At 40.3% G+C, this 18,681-nt stretch overlaps 1 protein-coding gene across 2 annotated transcripts in view; it reads right to left on the bottom strand.

Annotated features, from left to right (window-relative positions):
* UBE4A (ubiquitination factor E4A) overlaps positions 1 to 17,335 on the bottom strand; it is a 38,759-nt gene extending 21,424 nt beyond the window's left edge. Inside the window, exons 1-9 of one of the 2 annotated variants that reach the window (XM_020886698.2) lie at positions 17,229 to 17,327; positions 9,872 to 10,037; positions 8,965 to 9,126; positions 4,462 to 4,635; positions 3,740 to 3,852; positions 2,191 to 2,343; positions 1,526 to 1,685; positions 1,084 to 1,286; positions 557 to 748 (exon numbers count right to left, since the gene is read on the bottom strand). In XM_020886698.2, coding sequence (XP_020742357.1) covers positions 557 to 748; positions 1,084 to 1,286; positions 1,526 to 1,685; positions 2,191 to 2,343; positions 3,740 to 3,852; positions 4,462 to 4,635; positions 8,965 to 9,085 — 1,116 coding nt within the window. In that variant the 5' untranslated portion in view covers positions 9,086 to 9,126; positions 9,872 to 10,037; positions 17,229 to 17,327. Of the gene's footprint in view, positions 1 to 556; positions 749 to 1,083; positions 1,287 to 1,525; positions 1,686 to 2,190; positions 2,344 to 3,739; positions 3,853 to 4,461; positions 4,636 to 8,964; positions 9,127 to 9,871; positions 10,038 to 17,228 lie in introns of both variants that reach the window. The other variant, XM_020886697.2, reaches the window with a different exon arrangement.
* Between the last annotated feature and the right edge of the window lie 1,346 nt (positions 17,336 to 18,681).

Here is an 18,681-nt window from a genome sequence, read left to right on the forward strand (position 1 = left end):
GAAGTATGGCTAGGTTCAGTACAACTACTTACAAAAAAGGCGGCAGGCTGGATTTGACCACTGCTATAATTTGCCAACCTCTGTTTTAGAAAGGTGTGATGATGGGAGATTTAAACTGCCCCCAATTCAACCACTGATTGCCGTTATGTTGGCCAGACTTCTACCATATAATTTATGCTAGGAAGCCCAAACAGAGATGACATAGGGGAAAGGAGGAAAAGGAAAACAATTTGGCTTTTAAGCTGGAGTTCATTCAGATTTTCGGAGCTGAAGTTCTAAGAAATATTTTGGTGAGGAAAATAAGAATCGAGAGCAGGTGACTGTGCTACAACACAGGGCAAAGAATAGTAGCAGCTTATTCTGACCCAGACAAGGGTCTGTCCTCTGCTCTTAGCGCATGCTAAAAAGAGGGCCATTTCTTTACACGATTATGGCAAAGAGTCACCCAGATCAATCTGCTTTCCCAAAAGGCTCAAGCAGCTTTGTCTGCATTTGCTTCCTGAGGAAACAATACTTAAGAGATTGGGGACTGGAATGCACCAGGAAACAGCTCCACCTGATGAATGTTGGCCTCTTGTACTTTGATCTCCTGGGGACTGGAACGAGATGGGTTCAGGAAGTAGCCATGATTTTCTATGACTCCTGGTGTCTTTAATAAGCAGGAGATATTCAGGATTATTCCTAGCAAGGTCTTCTGGTACATCTGTCCATTACTTGGATCCTTGGGCTGAATGTAGTCTACAAAAACCTGTAGGAAAAGACAAGTCCTAGTCAATTGTCTGTATGATGAGGTAAGTGATGGGGTGAGAGAGCTTCAAAGAGTTAAGACTATCCAAACAACTGGGACTTCCCTGGTGGTCCAGTGGTTAAGGATCTGCCTGCCAATGCAGGGGACGTGGGCTCGATCCCTGACTGGGGAACTAAGATCCCACAAGCCACACAGCGTAGCCAAAAAACAAAACGAAACAAACTATGTAACAACCAATGTACCTTTCTTATACAATAGGTAATATTACACTGCCCTCAGGACAGGGAAGCATAAACTTCCAACTCAACTGAACACATGTGAGCTTTCAGACCTACCTTGGCCATATCCTTCTTCTTAGTGAAATAGAGAAGAATGTCCAGATACGCATACAGCAGGATCTGGCAGAGTTCTAGATCTTTGATTCGGCTTGATAAAATATCAAACACTGGAATCATGACTTCTGGAAATGTTCGAACTTCCTCATCTAATATCAAGGCTTCGATGACCTCATCCAGAAACTCAGCTACACCTTCAAAATCTGATGGGAGACAAACGAGAGAGAGGAGGCCAAAGGAATTTCTATATGCCTTTACACACAGCTCTTTACTCTGTTGAACTTTTGATAATTCTACTGGTATTGAAACCCAAAGGTCAAGGGGTGAGCTCTTTTTATTCATTTATGCTGGAACCATAGTGGCTCTGTGGCTTTTTAATGCAACCAGAGGAATGTTACAGAAATCAAATGCAGACGCTCACAGATCTTGCTTATGTACTCACTGCCTCCTAGGATGGCTTCCAACATCAAATCTACCAGCTGCTCGTGGATGTTTTGGTCAACATAGATCTCTGGGGTGAGAAGGACTGTTCGGGTATTGGACACAGTGAGGTTCCTGCACTGTACTGCAAAGGGTAGCAGGTTCTCTGGAACTTTGGTAATCTGGAAACAGCAACAAAGAGAGGGAAGATGCTAGCTCTGCGAGCTGGCACAAGGGCAGATACAGCAAACACAAGGGGAAAGACACTCTGTCCCAAAACAACATGGCTTTGCTGTGGATGCTTGAAAAGCCATGAGAGTTCATTCCTTGGGTTAAGCAATCACCTCTTAGAAATTCTACTGCTGGAAGTGATCAAGCTTAGTCTACTCTGTTACATAAACCTCAGTAGAAATAAATTTATCAGATCTTTTTTTTTTTTATAAAGGTGTGATTTTTTTTTAAGACATTTGTAGAAAGAATAATAAGAGGTACTTGTTAATTGGGGAAGGGGAAGACCCCAAGCTATGGAAAAGGAGAGATTAAAACTTCAGGAAACAAACTAACAGGACCTCTGATACACTATGTTCCAGATACACTCTGATGTATACAAACTAATATAAAAGACATTGATCCAATTCTCTGGGTTACGTCATACCCAAGAGTACTTAATGGCAAAGATTCCTTTACCTCTTCCTTGGCTCTTTGAAAGCAGGAATAAAGGTAACAAAAAATGTGCCTCTCCCCTGCATCTCGATCAGCAGAGAGATTCAATGCTGTAGAAGAAGTCATGTTAATCAAGTGGTTGCCTGGATCTTGAAGTAATAAGCGAGTGAAGACAGCCTATTAGGAAAAACAAATAAAAATACTAAATCACTGCAAAGTTAATTTACTTTTACATTTTTATTTATTTTTTTACTGAAGTATAGTTGACTAACAATGCTGTGTTAGTTTCAGGTATACAGTAAAGTGATTCAGTTACACATACACATACATATCTATTCTTTTTCAGATTCTTTTCTATTATAGGTATTGTAAGATACTGAATATAGTTCCCTGTGCTATACAGTTGGTCTCTGTTGTTTATCTATTTTGCACACAGTAGTGTGTATCTGTTAATTCCAAACTCCTGATTTATCTACCTCCATCCCTGTCCACTGCAAAGTTAGTTTTAGAACATCAAGACATAAATGATAATTTTGACACAGGTAATTATGAGAATCACAGAATGTAAAAGGGAAAAAAGGGCAGGAATATAGATGCAGACACAGAAAATGAACTTGTGGACACAGAGGGGGGAAGGGGAAAGTGGGGTGAATTGAGAGAGTAGCACTGACATACACACACTACCATGTGTGAAATAAAATGCTAGTGGGAAGTTGTGTATAACACATGGAGTTCGGCTCAGTCTCAGAGAGGTGGGATGGGAAGGGTTGGTGAGAAGGCTCGAGAGGAAGGGGATATATGTATATTAATACTTATAGATGAGTCACACAGTTGTATAGCAGAAACCAACACAACACTGTAAGGCAATTATTCCTCAATTAAAAAAATTATGTATACAAATTTGATTGTTTATATCGTTATCCTAAAGCAAGCTTAAGTGTCTAGCATAGCCCCAAGCACAGAGTAAGCATTAAAAGAATATTTGTTGAATGATGTGGAGAATGAGAGATTAAACTTATATGCGGAATCTACTCCTCTTCATGACTGCTCATTTCACTCAGACTTTACATAGACAGTTTAAATGTGTGAAGTCAAACTACATGTTGTCAAGTGTCTTCCCTATCAAACTTTCATCCGTTTAATGTTAATTAAACACTTGTAAGGTAGAATGTAGTTTTGATTTTGAAAAAGATACAAAGAGAGAGAGGGGCCTTGGCCTCAATAAGTTAAGTGTCCATGGGACAGAGAAGAGAGGTACATAAAGAAACCACTACATGGGATGGAAAAAGACAATTCTTATAAGAGATGCAAGAGATTACTGTAAGAACCCAGAGAGAAAATAACAACTTATATCTGGCAAAACTTTGTAAACGGGATGACCTGTTAACTGTGTCTTGCAAGATGGGTAGATTTGGACATGGGACCATGGGTAGATGAGCAGATCCAAAAGAGGGACAACACAGACAGCCTAAAAGACAGAGCTAAGAAAGCCATGGTTGGAGAATGGAGAGCAGAATTCAGCTGCATGGCTGATTTTTACTGAAGGCATATGTAAGGAATGGAAGAATGGTACCTGCTCTACGTTGTTCATATCAAGCCAGTCTTGATCTTCCAGGTCTACTGCCATTTCTTCCAAATACACACACCGGCTGGGGATGCCATTCCCACTTTTCAGGCTTGGGTCACCTGAGAAATGGTTTTAGTCTGATAGGTTAAGGATAATGCTTCTGCCTTACATAGACAACTGATCTTGACAGCATTTCTCTCGAATCTGAAGTTTGACTCAGGTAATATCAGAGTGATCTTGACACAGAGAACAGTATCTACAGATTTAACCCGCCCACCCCCACCCCAAAGAGCACATGCTTTATTATAAACCTAACATCATGACATTTAAAGAGTAAATCCCAGACATCAGCAGTAGTTTGGGGGTTTAACTACAGACAGGGCACAGAGGGGAAACACTATCTAATTCTTCTTGGGGCTTGCATCAAAATGTTTAGATCACCTCTGAGAAGAAAACACACTTGGCTACCATTCCCATAGCCCTTTTAAAGTAGAAAAGGCAGCAGCAGCCACACTGTCCAGTCAGTATCAAAACAGAAATAAAAGTTGTATGTCTGTCAAAATACTGCTTTAACAAAAGCTTCCTTGAAAATATAAATAAACCCTGTGTTCCTGGGAGTTTGGTGGGTTTGTTTAACCATCAGATACAGTAAGTTTCTAAGAGTGAATCCCTAGCCCAAGCAGGAAAGGCAGAGAAGTGAATCCACTGGCTGCAAATCTGTAACTCACTGTTGTCCAGAGTGATGAGGAAGATCCTTTGGATCATGTGATTGATGTTGAGTTGCTCACATATTTCCTGCTGTGAACGGAATGAGCGGCTGATCTCAGCCACAGAATAATCAAATTCATCCAGGCTCTCTGACACACTATTATCCGAGTCATCTGGGCTGGCTGGGAGTTCATCTGCCAGAAAATGTAAGTTATTAACAGTTACAATCCTCTCTTTAGGAGCAAACCAAGTATACATGATAAATATCACCAAGGGGGGGAGCTTAATTTTGGGTATTAACTTATTTGTGAACATCTCAAGTCAGGCAACATCTTGTTTTTTTTAAATTAAGGTATCACTGACATATATTTGTTTCAGGTGTACATGACAATATTTGTATATATTGTTAAATGATCACCACAATAAATCAGGTTAACATCTGTCACGGTATCTGTGTGCGTGCTAAGTCACTTTAGTTGTGTCCAACTCTTTGCGACCCCATGGACTGTGTAGCCCGTCAGGCCCCTCTGTCCATGTGATTCTGCAGACAAGAATACTGGAGTGGGTTACCATGCCCTCCCTCAGGAGATTTTTCCAACCCAGGGACTGAACCCATGTCTCTTGTCTCCTGCACTGGCAGGTAGGTTTTTTACCACTAGTGCCACCTGGGAAGCCCCTATGTCATCATAAATAGCTATAATTTTTTTTTCTTGTGGTAAGAATTTTTAAGATCTACTTTCTTTGCAACATTCAAATACACATGCAATGCAGTATTGTTAACTACAGTCACCATGCTGTTCAGTGAATCCTTATGACTATTTTATAACTGGAAGTTTGTACCTTTCGAAACTCTTCACCCATTTTGTCACCTCCAACCCCTGCCTCTGGCAACCCCTAATCTAGTCTCTGTATCTAATAGCTTTTTTTTTTTTTTTTTTAATATTCCAATATAAGTGAGATCATATGGTATTTGTCTTTCTCTGACTTATTTGCCTCAGCACAATGCCCTCAAAGCCCATCTACTGTCCACCTGAATAATGCTGCAATGAACATGGGGGTGCATGTATCTTCTCCAACTAGTGTTTCTGTTTTCTTTGGATAAATACCCAGAGGTAGAATTGCTGGATCATATGGTAGCTTTATATTTAATTTTTTTAGGAACCTCCATGCTGATATTTTCCACAGTGGCTGAACCAACTTATAATCCCACCAACACTGCACAAGGGTGCCCTTTTCTCCACATCCTTGCCAACACCTGTTATTTCTTGTCTTTTTGATAATAACCATTTTAACAAGCGTGTAGTGGTTTTGGTTTACATTGCCCTGGTTAATGATGTTGAGCACTTTTTCATGCAGATGTTGACCATCTATATGTCATCTTTGGAAAAATGTTCATTCAGATCCTCTGCCCATTTTTAAATTGGATTGTTTGGGTTTTTTGCTATTGAGTTGTATCAGGAAACATCTTAAGTACAGAATTCTGAAATCGCTGGTTATAAAATCTACCATATTTCAAAAACTAAGTTTTATTTTTTCTACTCATAATTAATTGTATTCCACAATGCCAAAAGTAGCAATACTATCTTCCCTACAGAATCGTAGTGAGCAAAGAATTATCTAATAGATCAACATGCCTTTAATTATATTAAATATATGGCTTTTCCCTCATTTTAAGAGAACACATTTTTCTTGTTCTTAAATTTTTATTTATTTATTTTTTGGCCGTGATGCTTGACTTGTGGGATCTTAGTTCCCTCACCAGGGATCAAACCTAGGTCCTTGGCAGTGAAAGCACAGAGTCCTAACCATTGGACTGCCAGGGAATTCCCTTGCTTTTTAAACTTAATCAGCACCAATACCTCTCTATTAGGTCAGTTATAAGCCAACCTCATTCTTTTCAATAGCTGCCCTGTATTACGTTGAATGCACAAAATATGATCTATGTAGTGACTTCTCAACTGATGGACATTTGGATTGTTTCCAATTTCTCATGATTTCAAACAACACTGTACCACATGTAACTTATTATTTTTGTGCACTTGTATGAATACTTCTGTAGGATAAATTCATAGAAGCAGAACTGCTAGATTAAAAAGCCTGAATATTTAAAAGTTAACATATATGTACTACCAAATTACTCTCAGAAAGACTATTCTGGGATTTCCCTGGTGGTCTAGTGACTGAGACTCCATGCTTCCAATGCAGGGGGCCAGGGTTTAATCCCTGGTTAGTGAACTAGATCCCACATTTGTTGTTTTTGCTTAGGCCCTAAGTCACGTCTGATTCTGTGTGACCCTCAAGGATGGTAGCCTGTCAGGCTCCTCTGTCCATGAGATTTCCCAGGCAAGAATACTGGAGTAGGTTGCCATTTCCTTCTCGAGGAGATCCCACATGCCATAACTAAAGATCCTGTGTGCCACAGCTGGACCTCATGTAGCAAAAAAGAAAACCAAAACTACTCTAATTTACATGGCTACGAGTACATGGGGCTTCACCAGTACTCAGTGGTAAAAAATCCACCTACAAAGCAGGAGACTCGGGTTAGATCCCTGCGTCAGGAAGATCCCCGGGTCAGGAAGATCCCCTGGAGATCCTCTCCTGGAGAACAAAATGGCAACCCGCTCTAGTAATCTTGCCTGGAAAATCCCATGGACAGAGAAGCCTAGTGGGCTACAGTCCATGGGGGGTCACAAAGAGTCAGACACAACTTGGCAACTAACAGCAGCACCAGTATTTGAGAGAGTGCCTGTTTAAAGCTTCACAAACTGCACAGACTAAAAACTATCTAATTGTTGTCTTAATGGGTATTTCTCTAATTATTAGCTAGATTGGATTTTTTTAAGTAATTTGAGTATATATAAACTATCCCCATTTTCAATTAGTTATTTTTTTCTTATTGATAGAATCTTTTTTACTTTTTTATAAAGCAACTTAAAAGAAAGCTTCTCAGAATGGCACTGATGCTGAAGGGGTGTATATGCAGTGTTGCTCACTAAAAGCCACATGCAAGCCTGTATCTGCTTTTTCCCTCTGATGATAAAATGGTTACTCTGAAAGTCCGGGCAAAATTCTCAGACACAAGAGTTGCTTCAGTGTGGTGAACTGAGCAAAAGTGAAGCTCAATACAGGAGGTCAAAGGTTTTCTTAGAGTACTAACTGCTGGAGGGAAACAGGTTAGACCTGGTGACCTGGCAAACTCAGTGCAAACAAACAAAGACGATGATAGTGCCAAAATAGTAACAGAAGGGCATGCACCTGACTTGTTCCCACTGCAATGCTCCCAATCCTCGCCAGCCTTACATCTGTTTATGGCCAGAAGGATGAGTGTTCAGTTGCTCTATTCCTATACCATTAAGGTCTCCTCTGAATTCCAAGAGTGACAGGTGCTAATTAGCAAAATTTCCCTCAACCACACACTTAAAATTTTTTTTCATTTCCTTTCCTCATTTCAATTCCTCACTCTTCATCTCCTACAATCTCCTAACCCAAGGGTTCCCATTCTGAGCCTGTATTTTAGAAATCTAGGAAAGTTTTCAGAGACTGAGACTCAGAGCTGCCGCTTCCCATCATGTTAAAAAGGTCAGCATTCCATGTATTTCTTCTTTGTTTCATCCGTCTCTGTTGACTACTCATCTGTCTTGCTCTTACTTCCTTTTTATTCAATCCTAATCAGAGAGTAAGGCCGTAAGTAAGTGTACATATCTGAACACTTCTGAAATAAACAAAATAAAGGCAAAGTATAAATGTTTCTCCTTTCCTAAAAATAAAAACACCATTATTTTTTTTGGAGGGAGGAGAAAGGGAGCAATTTCTGGCCTGAAAGTTTGTGCATACCCTCAGAAAACGAACATATTTGGGAAACAGCATCCTAATTCTTCTAGTTCATATATTACCTATGGGGAAGAAGCTAGACTTGATCTTTATTTTGATCCCAGATGAGGAAAATCACTTTTCTGATTAGTGAGATCTTGTCCTAATTTTCTTCTCATGAAGGGTAAGGATCAGATTTTCCTAGAAGTCTGTTCTAAAAGCAGTAAGCTATTCAAGTGTAATGAAAGAAGCATTTTGCTTGAGATAAGACTCTGAAGCACTGGGCTTAAGAATAAATCTCATTTCTCTATAGGCTAGAAAGCTCTAAGTCTTCCTTTAACACACCTGCTGTCTACAGCTGCATGTGACTTGTTTTCCACACCTACAACTATAACCTCAGTTTCCTCTGTTAAAAAAATTTTAGCATCTTTGTTAAGTATCTTTCACTAGGTGATTTATAAAGTAAGAAAGCTTGACAGCTTTGGGAGCATGATGGGCATCTGTTACTCCAGAACCACCTGTTCTCTGGTCTTTTAAGCCAAGGATAGGACAGGGAGAAGTCCCCCAAACCAAACAAACAAAAAGTACAAACAAAATACCAACTTCTGCCCTAAATATAAATTCCAGTTGCAATTAACAACCCGAAGAATACTTAATTTGGGAAGACCCCATTCTAGGTCATCTCATCCACGGCTATTGGCTCTTCCACTTACCAGATTGCTGCTTCAGCTGCTCTTTTTGGATTGCTGCAAACTGTTTGGCATCAGCCAAGGAGCCAAAAAGAGCAGCAAAGGGGTTACTTGAGATGTTGTTGTTATTCTCCTGGTCTGTCATTTCACTTTAAAGTATCCTCCATCCAGACCTAGGGGGAGGGGCTATAGAAAGGACAGGTATTAAGACGTGGAAGGGCAGATAACACAACAGTTGTGATAAAATCATAGCTGTTTCTTCTCCCATTCCTTGACTATGGTACATTTTAAAAGGCTTTGGGTAAGACTTGCCAACTTTTGTTCCAAGATTCAAGGCATTTTTGGCAAAATGGTTACAAACCGACCAACTGGACAAGCTGGCCTGATTTGGGGGTGGCTAAAACCAAGAAACTTAAAAGATGCATTTATCTGTTGACATGTTCTATTTGCTATACCTTTAAAAAAAACAGGTTAAATAGAGAGTATTATTAAAATCAAAGAGGAAACTGAGCTACTAGCTGTAACAATGCAGCACTTAAACATGACAAAAACTATGGATTTCCCATAAATCTCTAGGCTGGTTGACTAGTTCTCATTCAGCATGAGCATAAAGTGGTGCTTGTGCTTGCTCTGGCTTCTGTGACTTAAGGGTTGGAGCCAGGAACTCCTCAGCTACACAGAAACTAAATGGAAGCCTGTATGTCAGAAGTGGAACTGCAAACCAGGATAGGAATCAGATTAGGAGCAGACCATGGGATTTAAATCTATATTAAGCAATCCATCTCTACTTCCTGGCTTATGACTACTGATGCTTCTTCCCAAGAACTAAATGGTCTTTGCTTAATTTTACATTTAATCTCCCCTGTTTATTTGGTTTTTACAATACTGAAGAAACACAATTCCTGCTGTGTAATATGAAATAGATATATACCTCAAAGGTATTTAGAGGAGCTGACTGAGCCTGCATTTGCACTCTTCTGATAACATTTCCTCATCCAAGCGCCAAGGGGACTCAAGGGTATAACGGGATGAGCAGAGCTCCCTGAAAGGCTTTCTCCCCTTTTGAAATTTTAAGGCCACAGCATAGAAATACAACCCTGAAAAGGGTGAGAAGAGACAAAGGGTATGAATATTCTGCTTACGAGGATGCTTAACTGCTACAAGGACAGAGGTTCTTAGAAGGAGTGGGGTCAGGGATACAAGGCAGAAGGAAAAAAGGTTTATCTTTAACTGAGGTAAGACTCCTTATGGAATCACACTAACAAAAGCTAATACAAGTAGGAAAAGTTACTCTTTTTTGGAGAGAGACTATAAGACTTTTTGACAGTTCTGAGGCATCTCTACCTGTTGCTTCGTGCTCCTCAGTTGAGCTTTCTGCCTAAAAGCTAATGGTTACTGAGCTGTAATGACAGTCTAGTCTGGTCTCAGCATGCTGCTGGCCTTGACTACTTCAAAGAACTGAAAGGTTAGATGTTGCTCTATGTATTTTACTTTTTATTATGTATAGTTTAACTGAGCTTAATCATACAAAAAAGAAGATAGCATACTTAAAGCTGCAATTAACAATCCTTGCGAGGTCTTGCCTTCTCTTTAAACACTGCAATGTTGTTCAGTTGCTAGGTTGTGTCTGACTCTGTGACTCCAGGGACTGCAGCACACCAGGCTTCCCTGTCCATCACTATCTCCCGGTGTTTGCTCAAACTCATGTCCATTGATTCTGTGATGCCATCCATCCAGATCATCCTCTGTTGCCCCCTTATCCTCCTGTTCTTAATCTTTCCCAGCAACAGGGTGTTTTCTGATGAGTTGATTCTTTCCATCAGGTGGCCAAAGTATTGGAGTTTCAGCTTCAGCTTCAGCCCTTCCAATGAAAATTGAGGGATGATCTCCTTTAAGATTGCCTGGTTTATCTCCCTGCTATCCAAGGGACCCTCAAGTCTTCTCCAGCACCACAGTTTGAAAACATCAATTCTTTGGTGCTCAGCCTTCTTTATAGTCTAACCCTCACATCCATACATTGCTACTGGAATAACCACAGCTTTGAATATATGGACCTTTGTCAGCAAAGTGATATCTCTGCTTTTTAATATGCTGTCTAGGTTTGTCATAGCTTTTCTTCCAAGGAGCAAGTGTCTTTTAATTTCATGGCTGCAGTCACCATCCACAGTGATTTTGGAGCCCAGGAAAATAAAATCTGTCACTGTTTCCAAATTTCCCTCATCTATTTGCCATGATGTGATGGGATCAGATGCCATGATCTTCATTTTTTGAATGCTGAGTTTTAAGCCAGCTTTTTTACCCTTCTTGTTCACCTTAATCAAGACACTCTTCAATTCCTCTTCACTTTCTGCCATTAGGGTGGTGTCATCTGCATATCTGAGGTTCCTGATATTTCTCCCAGCAATCTTGAATCCAGCTTGTGCTTCATCCAGCCTGGCATTTTCCATGATGTACTCTGCATAGCAGTAAAATAAGCAGGGTGACAACATACAGCTTTGATGTACTCCTTTCCCAATTTTGAACCAGTCTTTTGTTCCACGTTCGGTTCTAACTGTTGCTTCTTGACCTGCACACAGGTTTTGCAGGAGGCAGGTAAGGTGGTCTGGTATTCCCATCTCTTGAAGAGTTTTCCACAGTTTGTTGTGATCTACCCAGTCAAAGGCTTTAGCATAGTCCATGAAGCAGATGTTTTTCTGGAATGCCCTTGCTTCTTCTATGATCCAAAGCAAGTTGGCGATTTGATCTGTTTCCTCTGCCTTTTCTAAATCCAGCTTGTACTTCTGGAAGTTCTCGGTGCACGTACTGTTGAAGCCTAGCTTGAAGGATTTGAGCATTACCTTGCTAGCATGTGAAATGAGCGCAATTGTATAGTAGTTTGAACATTCTTTGGCATTGCCCTTATTTCCCTTAATTCATGTAGAAGCACCAAGAATTGTGTCAGTTAGCTGACCACCACCCTACCTCTATCCTGAGGCACCTAGCGGAATGCAAAAAGTGTAGTCTGTCTCCAAATATTTAGAGACAGATATCTTTATTTTTCTGTCTCCAAAATATCAATTTCTTTTTTCAACATGACATCCCCAGTTTTCCTTTGGGGATCTACTCTGCTCCCAGTACATGTGTTCAGAAGGGATGACCTCACCCACTACCTCTAGGAAAGGGCATATGAATCTGGCTTGGCCAAAAAGAATACAGCATTCTCTAGCCAAAGGGACTGATTCAGGAGTGGGCACTGATTCTCTAGCAAGGCCTATTATTAGATTGGTGCAAACATAATTGCGGTTTCAGACCATGAATTTTGTGTGTGTATTATTTTAACTAGGCTCTAATAACATCTTTATTAATCAAAATAGGAACCATTACAATCAATACATTTTTGCCAACAAGAAATAATTTGTTTGATCCTGTGGCATAAATGCTTCAGGATTCGATGAACTCTTGGAAAGCATTTTCTGCATCCTGCAGGTTGTGGAAGTGTTTTCCTTGCAAAAAGTTGTTGATATGCTTGAAGAAGTGCGAGTAGGTTGGTGTGAGGTCAGATGAATATGGTGGATGAGGCAAAACTTCTTGCACTGTTTGTGGGAATGTAAATTGATAGAGCTACTACAGAAGACGGTATGGAGATTCCTTAAAAAACTAGGAATAAAACCACCCTATGACCCAGAAATCCCACTCCTAGGCATATACCCTGAGGAAATCAAAATTGAAAAAGACATATGTACCCCAATGTTCACTGCAGCACTATTTACAATAGCTAGAACATGGAAGCAACCAAGATGTCCATTGGCAGGTGAATGGATAAAGAAGCTGTGATACATACACACAATGGACTATTTCTCAGTCATAAAAAGGAACACATTTAAGTCAGTTCTAATGAGGTGAATGAACCTAGAGCCTATTATACAGAGTGAAGTAAGTCAGAAAAAGAAAGATAAATGTTGTATATTAATGCATATATATGGAATCTAGAAGGATGGTACTGAAGAATTTATTTGCAGGGCAGCAATGGAGAAACAGACTAGAGAACAGACTTATGGACATGGGGAGAGGGGAGGAGAGAGTAACATGGAAACTTACATTACCATATGTAAAACAGATAGCCAATGGGAATTTGATGTATGTCTCAGGGAACTCAAATAGGGGTTCTACATCAAGAGGGGTGGGATGGGAAGGGAGATGGGAGGGAGGTTCAAGAGGGAGGGGACATATGTATACCTATGGCTGATGCACGTTAAGGTTTGACAGAAAACAACAAAATTCTGTAAAGCAATTATCCGTCAATTAAAAAAAAAAAAAAACTTCATAGCCCAATTCATTTAACTTTCAAATCGTTGGTTGTGTGATGTGTTGTTGGGCGCTGTTGTGGAGAACTGGGCCCTTTCTGTTGACCAATGCCAGCTGCAGGCACTGCAGGTTTTGATGCATCTCATCGATCTGTTGAGCATACTTCTCAGATGTAATGGTTTCTCCAGAATTCAGAAAGCTGTAGTGGATCAGGCTGGCAGCAGACCACCAAACAGTGACCATGACCTTTTCGGTGCAGGTTTGGCTTTAGGAAGTGCTTTGGAGCTTCTTCTCAGTGCAACCCCTGAGTTGGATGTCACTGGTTGTCATATAAAATCCACTTTTTGTTGCATGTCACAATCTGATCGAGGAATGGTTTGTTGTTGTTGCACAGAATAAGAGAAGACGACATTTCAAAAGGACAGCTTATTTGATTTGCAGTCAGCTCATGAGGCACCTACTTATCGAGCCTTTTCAACTTTCCAATTTGTTTCAAATGCCGAATGACCACAGAATGGTCAGCACTGAGCTCTTTGGCAACTTCTTAAAACATGTAGTTGTAAGAGGATCAGTTTTGATGATCTTGTCAATAGGTTGCTGTCAACTTCTGACGGCTGGCCACTACGCTCATCTTCAAGGCTCTCAACTCCTTTGCAAAACTTGAACCACCACTGAATTGTACGTTCATTAGTTCCTGGGCCAAATGAGTTTCATGTTTCGAGTTGTCTCCACTGCTTTATGACCCATTTTGAACTCGTGTAAGAAAATTGCTCGAATTTGCTTTTGTCTAACATCATTTACATAGTCTAAAATAAATATAAATAGTAAGTAATAAGTCATTAGCAAAAAAAATTAAGGGAGAAATGCACATTAAAATGATGTATAACATAACCATATTTAAGAATGTATTCCAATATCAAATGGTAAACTTCAACAATGCAGAAACTGCAATTATTTTTGCACCAACCTAAAAGAATCAATGAACACTAGCTTCAGGCCTTTGGCTAAATCAACAGAAAAGGGAACTCTTTCTTTTTTTTCCTGCTTAGGTTGCTAGGCTGGTAAGACAGGAACCTGGAGCTGCTGTCTTCCCACCATCTAGAGAAAGCCTAGCCTAAAACTAAACCAACATGCAAGAAAAGACATGTGAGATTTGGAAAGAGAGCCTTCTCAGGTATAAAAAAGCCATTAGATTTCCCTACACTGTGGTATTTTAAATGGATTTTTTAAAAATACAACTGAAAAGAGTTCAGATTAGTACAAAGAAGATGCATCACCTGCACCATCTATGCAGAAAGGAAGGAAATCAAAAGCCAAGAATTAGAACGTAGGACACATACAGGTTCTAAGACTATCAAGAGACATAAAGAGGATTTATCATCATAAATGGCATTATTTCCTCCTTTCTCAATAATACACTGTCACATTACATAAAGCTAGCTTAAGACTTCCCTGGTAACCCAGTGGTTAGGACTTCACCTCCCAATGCAGGGTGTGTAGGTTCAATTTCTTGTCCTCCCTGGTCCAGGAGCTAAGATCCCACACGCCTCACAGTAAAAAACAAACAAAAACCAAAATATAAAACAGAAGCAATATTGCAACGAATTCCATAAAGACTTAAAAAAAAAATGGTCCACAAAAAGTTAGCTTCCCACAACATTTTATCTATATCAACAGGACTTATAACTTTCTACATTGTATTCCTAATGTAGATCTTCTTTCTTACTAGAAGGTAAGCAATCTGAGTACAGGCTCATATCTAATTATTTTTTTCTTGTGTCTGGTATATTCCATAAACACAAAATCCCAAACATGCATCAAATGAGTAAATCTTACATATAATTATTCCTGACCTTCTTGTAATCAATAGCAGTAGCCATAATCCTACTTTAAGGTATGGGTTTTACTGTTTGTCCTAGGCTGCAGTGGAAGGTCAAGGTATCAGGCCAGACACTTGTGGCCCTTTGGTAGCTCAGCATGTGTAGAACAAAGTATGGAAATAAATCTCTGTTGTCATCCGTGATGAAAGACAAAAAGGGCTTAGACTACCTCATTAAGCTCATCTTTCTCTTATGTACTTCAAATCTGTGCAACAACTATTTTCATGGAAAAAGAGCTAACTGTGCAACCAGGAAAGTTTTACACAAAAAGGAAGGACTGATCATTTGATGGAACCTTTGTAGGGATGTCAGTTTAGATTTGGTCAAGGATCTCACAAACATAAAAATAGCAACCAGATGTGACCCACTCCAAAAAAAAGGTCTGATAAAGTGGAACCTTGATATGCTGTTTAATATTCAATATCACTGGGAATTTATAATCTCCTTTCAACTACCATACAACGATAAAGCACTATCCTGTCGTCAGCCTTTGGCATGACACATCTACCAATTCTTAGAAGTTTTTGGATTTGATTTTAAAACTGCATTCTATTTATTTATTTACTTTAGGCCGTGAGGCTTGCAGGATCTTAATTCTCCAACCAGGGATTGAATCTGGGCCCTTGGCAATGAAAGTGCAGAGTCCTAACCACTGGACAGCCAGGGAATTCCCCCAATACATCCCCTTTAAAAACACATTTCTAAAAATAAATAAATTAATTAAAAACACATTTCTGATAAATGTGCTGCAAGGCTCTACATTTATAAAAGTTGTCTACCTCCAGTCCTATATAATCTTCTTGCCCTCCCCTGAGTTAATCTTTTGTTTATAAAGAATATGGCTAATTCTCTTAAGGGGGCACTGTCAGCCTTTAAAGAGATGACCACATAAATGTTTTAACATCAAACTTGGTATTGCTTTTAAACAGAAATACTTGCAATACTTCACAAAAATGAGACTGTCAAAATCAAGCTTTATTAAATCATACTCCACAAGGTTTCTTTCCTGGTAAGTAATACGTGTGTGCGCATGTACCCGCAAGGTTGCCCAGCTGTGTCTCACTCTGACCCCGTGGTCTGTAGCCCACCCGGATCTTCTGTCCATGGAATTTTCCAGGCAAGAATACTGGAGTGGGTTGCCATGTCCTACTCCAGAGGACCTTCCCAATGCACGGATGGAACCCAAGTCTCCTGAGCCTGCCTGCATTAGCAGGTGGATTCTTTACCACAGCACCACTTGGGAAGCCCCGAGTAATAAATATATCAAACCAAAAAAGAAATTTAAAAAATGATTTCACTGTTACATGCTCCACCCAATAATCCTTTCAGGCCTCTATGTGCCAACAGATCCTTCCATTACATCAAGCTAGAAGGATCTCATCAAGTCGCAAAGCAAACAGCATTCCTTCCTGGGTCCCATTTTATCTGAGGAGGGCTCCCATGTGAGACCAAAACAGCCTACAGAAGTGAGACTAAACATACATATCCTTGTTCTTCGAGTGAAAAGCTGATTCCAAAGAGAATATCCGTCAAATATAAGCTTCTGAGATCGGTTACTTAATTTTAGAAGTGTCCTCTAAACCCAAATGCTGAGGGAGCAAGAAGCAGAGTAACAGCAGAGTTTTGAGGGGTGAATGATCACTTGCCTTAACAAATGTCAACACCTTGCCATATGGATTCAACTGGTTTGACTTCAGGGACCCAAGTTTAATTTTCTCTTCTTTGGCACCAGGGTATCTGTTGTCTACTCTATATTTTATCCTCCCAGGTTCCATAAGGGATTCGCGGCGCACAGGGAGACCTACCCACTAGGCACACATTCTAGAGAAAGAAAGCCAAAGATAATGCAAGGCCAGGATGCTGACCTTTTCCAGGAAGAAAATGGCCTTTTTCATTGTCATTCGACAATGAGGGGCAGAAATGCCAGAAACAGGAGCACTGTAAGGGGTTCTCAAACCAGACAGGGTCAAAGTTCATGAAGGAGATCCAGTGTTCAGAAAAGGACAGGAGAATTTGTAGGAGGTAAAAGTGTAGAGATTTGGACTGGCATCCGACTAGAAGAAAAAAAAAAAACCTCACTGCAGACTCAACGATCCCTTCCCCTCTAGCTATATCCTCTCTTACCAGAGCCTGAAAGGCCAGCAGCGACGACACGACAAAGTCTCAGTGGCCGAAGAGCTCCCACTTCCGATTCAGCCAGGCAACCGGATCTGACGTCATGACTAGGCGCCAAGCCCTGTGGACTCTCATCAGGGCGCCGGAAGTTGGGTGTGTCGCCCTGCGCAGGGAGCGAGCGCGCAAACATTCCCACAGCGCATGCACTAACTGGCTGCGACCCGGCGGAAGTGGCCGGAAGCGGCCTTGGGGTTGGTTGTGTTGGGGGAGGGTAGCGTTGAGCTGGGAGAGGGGCGTTTCGGAGCTCGGTAGGAGTCAACGGGCCTGGGAAACCCATGTATGGGCAATATCTATGAGTTGTTGAACCCTGGCACTGCTAAGGCTTCTACGGACTTCTGCTTTCTATTTTTCCCACCGATGTTCTTTACTGAAACAGCTTCTGTGATTCTTCATAGATCATGTTTGTCTGTGAAACAACAGTAGCATTAACAATAACTTTAACTTGTGAGCTGTTATTAGGTGCCAGGCAGTGTGTTCAAATATGCTGTCTTTCATTGGGTTGCAGTTTTCTTGTTTGTCAGGTGAAGAGGATGCAGATCCTCAAGGGTATTCTGAAGTTACACAGAGGCAAACAATGGAGCATACTTTTCAAGTGCAAGTGAAAAGACAATACCTAGAGTGATGGAAAGTATTTGTAAATCACATTAGTGATTTAAAAAATTATATCCAGTTATATTAAAAAGTCTGTAACTCGACAATAAAACCTCAAACAACGTGATTAAGGAATGGACAATGGACTTGAATAAATATTGTTACATAGAAGATATGCAAATGGCCAATAAGGACATGAAGAGGTGCTCAATGTCACTAATCATTAGAGAAGTGCAAGTCAAGACTACAATGAAGTGCCGCCTCATCCCTCTTAGGAAGGTGATTATGAAAAAGTAAAAAGAAAATAAGTGTTGGTGAGGACGTGGTGAGATAGGGACCCTTGTGCATTGCTGATGGGAATGTAAACTATGGAGTACTTTAGAAAAAGTTTGGTGTTCCTTAAAGAGTTAAACAGAATTATCATGTGATGCTGCAATCCTACTTCTGGCTAAATATGCCAAAGAAATAGTTACTTGTACAGCACTGTTCATAGCAACATCATTTGTAGCAGGCAAAAGGTGGAAACAACCCAAATGTCCATTGACAGATGAATGGACATACAGAATGTGGCATATACATACACGTGGTTATTATTAAGCCTTAAAAGGGAAGGAAATTCTGATACATGCTACAACATGAATGAACTTTGAGAACATCATGCTAAGTGAAATAAGCCAGACACAAAAGGACAAATACTATATGCCTCTACTTATATGTGGTACCTGGAGTAGGCAAATTCATAAAGACAGTTAAATAGAGGTTACCAGGGACTTGGGAGAGGGAGGAATAGGGAATTATCTTTTAATGGGTA

Source organism: Odocoileus virginianus, chromosome 10 (assembly GCF_023699985.2).
Source record: "Odocoileus virginianus isolate 20LAN1187 ecotype Illinois chromosome 10, Ovbor_1.2, whole genome shotgun sequence".
NCBI classification, from domain to species: domain Eukaryota; kingdom Metazoa; phylum Chordata; class Mammalia; order Artiodactyla; family Cervidae; genus Odocoileus; species Odocoileus virginianus.